The following is a 3,783-nucleotide window of genomic DNA, read 5'->3' on the forward strand; positions in this document are numbered from 1 at the left end:
TTTCAACTTAATGACATATTTCTGTAACCAGTAGGAAAAAGTATTAAGTAATTAATGTTATATATCAATAACCTTTTAAAAACCCACCTAAACGTACAAACAACATATAGGAGTATTTTCCTTTACTCTCTTGACTGTATTGTATGGACAAATTATTCTGAATAAGAATCTTTAAAAAAATATGAAAAAGTAACACTATACATCAACAAATTAAATGTTGGAATACATTTTCTATTTATATAGATACTTTTGGTGTCCATGCCCAGACAGAAGGAGCTCATATCTTAATTCTGTAATTACACTTTTAGATTCTGGAAGTATTAAATGATGTGGGCATACCTCTAGGGTCATATCAGCTGTAGCAGCCATTAGGGAAGTCCAATTTTTAATATTTCCTGAAAACCTAGACTCTGCCAGTAATAAGGGCACAGTCCGATGGCCAAGGCCACATTCTAAGGTAACTTGAACTGACTCCACAACAACAGCGCAATTTTCCTCAGTCAACGGATGTTCAATGTCTTGGAAATTTTCTGTTATTTCTGTTGCCATGTCAACACCAAGAAACCAAGAGTTATAATCATTAATGGATCTGACGCCCCAAAGATTTTCCATTTCCTTAGAGGTGTCTTTGGATTCATCTTCTTTTGTCTTTGGAGACATAGCAGCCATGATGGTCATCACAGTATTAAGAATTATGGGTGAAATCTTAAAAAAGCAGAAAAATATTTAAAATAAATTATTTCCCAGATGAGAAGAATTAATGCATACATGATAAAAAAAGATTAAAAAGTAACTCGCGGGGGGGGAGAGTCAGATCAAGGAAGGGTGAATGGTGGGATCACACCTATAGTGCATAATGCATGGGTACATGTCAGATCTATTAAGTATAGAGTATAAATGTCTTAACACAAGAATTAAGTAAATGAGACGAGGTATATATTAACCAGTGTGATGTAAACACTCCTAATTCTATATGAAATCAGCACATTGTACCCCATAAATGCATTAATGTATACATGATCTATGTGTTTATGATTTAATAAAAAAAATTTAAGTATATTAAATTCACAACTAAGAAAAACAAGTGAGAATTCAAAATCATGTGTCAAGTCAACTAACAACGTATCATTAATTTCTACTCGGGTTGCCTAAAATCAAGTAATTAATGTCCTATGTTGACAGCAAAACCAAAAATTAAAACACTCAATTCAGAGCAAAACAGTGTTAGGTAAACAGACAAATACAGACTGAAAATGAAAATTTCTATTACACATCTGCTGTATAAGTAAAGCAAGGTGTGTGTTTGCTGTATAAGTAAAGCAAAGTGTGTGTTCCTCATCAAGATACACACAGATGGGCTTCCATGTGTCTTACTGAAACAGGAAGGCTAGAAATCATAGACCTCTTTTGACTGAACCCAAGATCTGTAAATTCCATCCCTTCCTATCTTTCAATAGCAGTACCTTTGCTCACTTTCCTTCTTCCTATCACCAGACCCTAGTTCTACACTGATGTTATCTTCTATGTCCAGTAAGCACCCTCTCAGCCTACTCTCCACACTGCCAGCAGCATAATTTTTCTAAAATTTAAATCCAGGGATGGAATTCCTATGTTTACAATCTTCAGCAACTTCCATAACCTTCAGGAAAAATTCAAATTCTCCTTAATTTACCATACAAGCTCTTTGTGGCCTAATGCCTATCTATCAGCTTGCCAGAGTCCCCCACAGTCTGAGAAATCTTAAATTACATAAGTTAAATGTATTTCTTTATTGTTTACTTCCGATAATTCTTCCTTACTTAATATGCTAAGAAATAATTACATCACCAAAAGGAGGCTCTCATATGTATTACTTTCCTAACTGACTTGCCAACTGAATACATTATTTTTCTTTGACTTTATTTATATCACCCATAATTAATGCTCCCAGTCCTACAACTCCACCACTAGTCATATAGGATCACTTCTCTTAAGTTTTTAAATTTTTTTCACACCTCTGCCTGTGTGCATATTGTCAGTTCTGTCTGGATAATCCTTTCCCTCCTTCTCCATCTACTTTCATTGAACTTTCAAGACACAATTCAAATGGCCCTGCTTCCAGACGGCTTTCCCTGATGTCCTGGTCTGAACTAAGGCACCTTGCCTATGCTACCAACTGTACATTTTGCAAGCCTCTAGCACTAAAAGCTGTAATCATTGATTTACTTCTCTCTCCAACATAGGTCATTATGTTTTTTGAAGGCAAGGACCATCTATATCCAATGTCTTGTACAGGAAATTTTTTAGCCATAGTAAAAGTTCAAAAAATGTTGAATCAATAAATAAATTTATGGACAAAGAAATGGAAAGTCCCCCCAGCATTCATCCTAATGCCTTAGAGAAAATACACGCAAATTCAAGAAGTTTTGTCTCCATTTAAGACTACACCTTAAAAAGGAAATTTATTAATAAAATATAATCTAACAATTCCAGTATTTTAACATATTGAGGAAAAACCTACATTACTATTTACATAGTATTTCAAATGAAATGGGTTTGAGTTGTAGTACAATCACAACTGGTCACAACCTACACAAGTAAAGATACTACCATTATTGACATTAACCACCTCATTTTGACAGAGAAACAGATTTCACCTTAATTTATGTCAGAGATCTAAAGATACTGTGTTGAGTAACAGAAAATACACAATATTGCTAGAAAAATAAGAATAAACTCAAAGAATATGAAAGGCACTAACCTTAACAATAAATTCTTTAACCATAATATTTATATTTTGTTTTCCTGAAGCCCATGTACATTTTTCCATAAATAAAGAGCAAGGCTGCAAGACCTAGAAACAAATAAACGAATCCACATTTATTAAATAATAGATCCATTATATGTAATGCACACTTACAAGAAACACATATTAAATTGGGACTTTATTGTCTACTACTAAAAGCAAAATGATGTTAAATCAGCCAAAAAATCCCTTATGAGGGCTCCTCTGAACTGTGACAAGTCTGTGAACACTGTAAAAGAACATCAGCAGTTCTAATAAATCTCTTCTTGCCAAAACCTTAAGTACTGACAAACGTTTACTATCAGGAGCATAAAATGCTTTCTTTTGCTAAGATAATTTAAAAGTGACACCCTCTATAATATATAGAAACAGATATCTATTAAATTCAACATCTATAGATATTTGAAATATCTATAAAAATTAGCTAAGGTCAGCTGCAGTGGTTCCCACCTATAATCTAGCACTCTAGGAGGCCAAGTTGGTGGACTGACTGGGCTCAGCAGTTCAAGACAGCATGAGCAAGAGGGAGACCCAGTCTCTCTTTTCTAAAAATAGAAAAATTAGCTAGGCACTGTGGTGGGTGCTGAAGTCCCAGCTACTCAGGAGGCCGAGGCAAGAGGATCACTTGAGCCTTGACCTGGTCAAACACCTCACAGAGTTTGACCTTGCTGTGAGCTCTGATGCCACTGTACTCAACTCAGGGTGACAAGAGTAAGACTCTGTCTTAAGAAAGAAAAAAAAAAGAGCTAAAGAATATGGTAAGGGGCTTGGCACCTGTGGCTCAAGTGGCTAAGGCGCCAGCCACATACACCTAAGGTGGTAGGTTCGAATCCAGCCCGGACCCACAAACAACAACGATGGCTGCAACCAAAAAATAGCCGGGTGTTGTGGCGGGCGCCTATGGTCCCAGCTACTTGGGAGCCGGAGGCAGGAGACTCGCTTGAGCCCCGGAGTTGGAGGTTGCTGTGAGCTGTGAAGCCATGGCACTCTACCCAGGG

General features: G+C 36.3%; 1 protein-coding gene across 1 annotated transcript in view; it reads right to left on the reverse strand.

Moving 5' to 3' along the window:
- The window catches only part of VPS13C (vacuolar protein sorting 13 homolog C), a 190,569-nt gene that overhangs the window by 69,012 nt on the left and 117,774 nt on the right, over positions 1 to 3,783 (reverse strand). Inside the window, exons 51-52 of the mRNA XM_023510002.1 lie at positions 2,741 to 2,833; positions 301 to 705 (exon numbers count right to left, since the gene is read on the reverse strand). Of these exons, the coding sequence (XP_023365770.1) occupies positions 301 to 705; positions 2,741 to 2,833 (498 nt within the window). The remainder of the gene's footprint in view (positions 1 to 300; positions 706 to 2,740; positions 2,834 to 3,783) is intronic.

The sequence above is a fragment of the Otolemur garnettii genome, unplaced genomic scaffold, assembly GCF_000181295.1.
Source record: "Otolemur garnettii isolate 467f Iridium unplaced genomic scaffold, OtoGar3 scaffold00011, whole genome shotgun sequence".
NCBI classification, from domain to species: domain Eukaryota; kingdom Metazoa; phylum Chordata; class Mammalia; order Primates; family Galagidae; genus Otolemur; species Otolemur garnettii.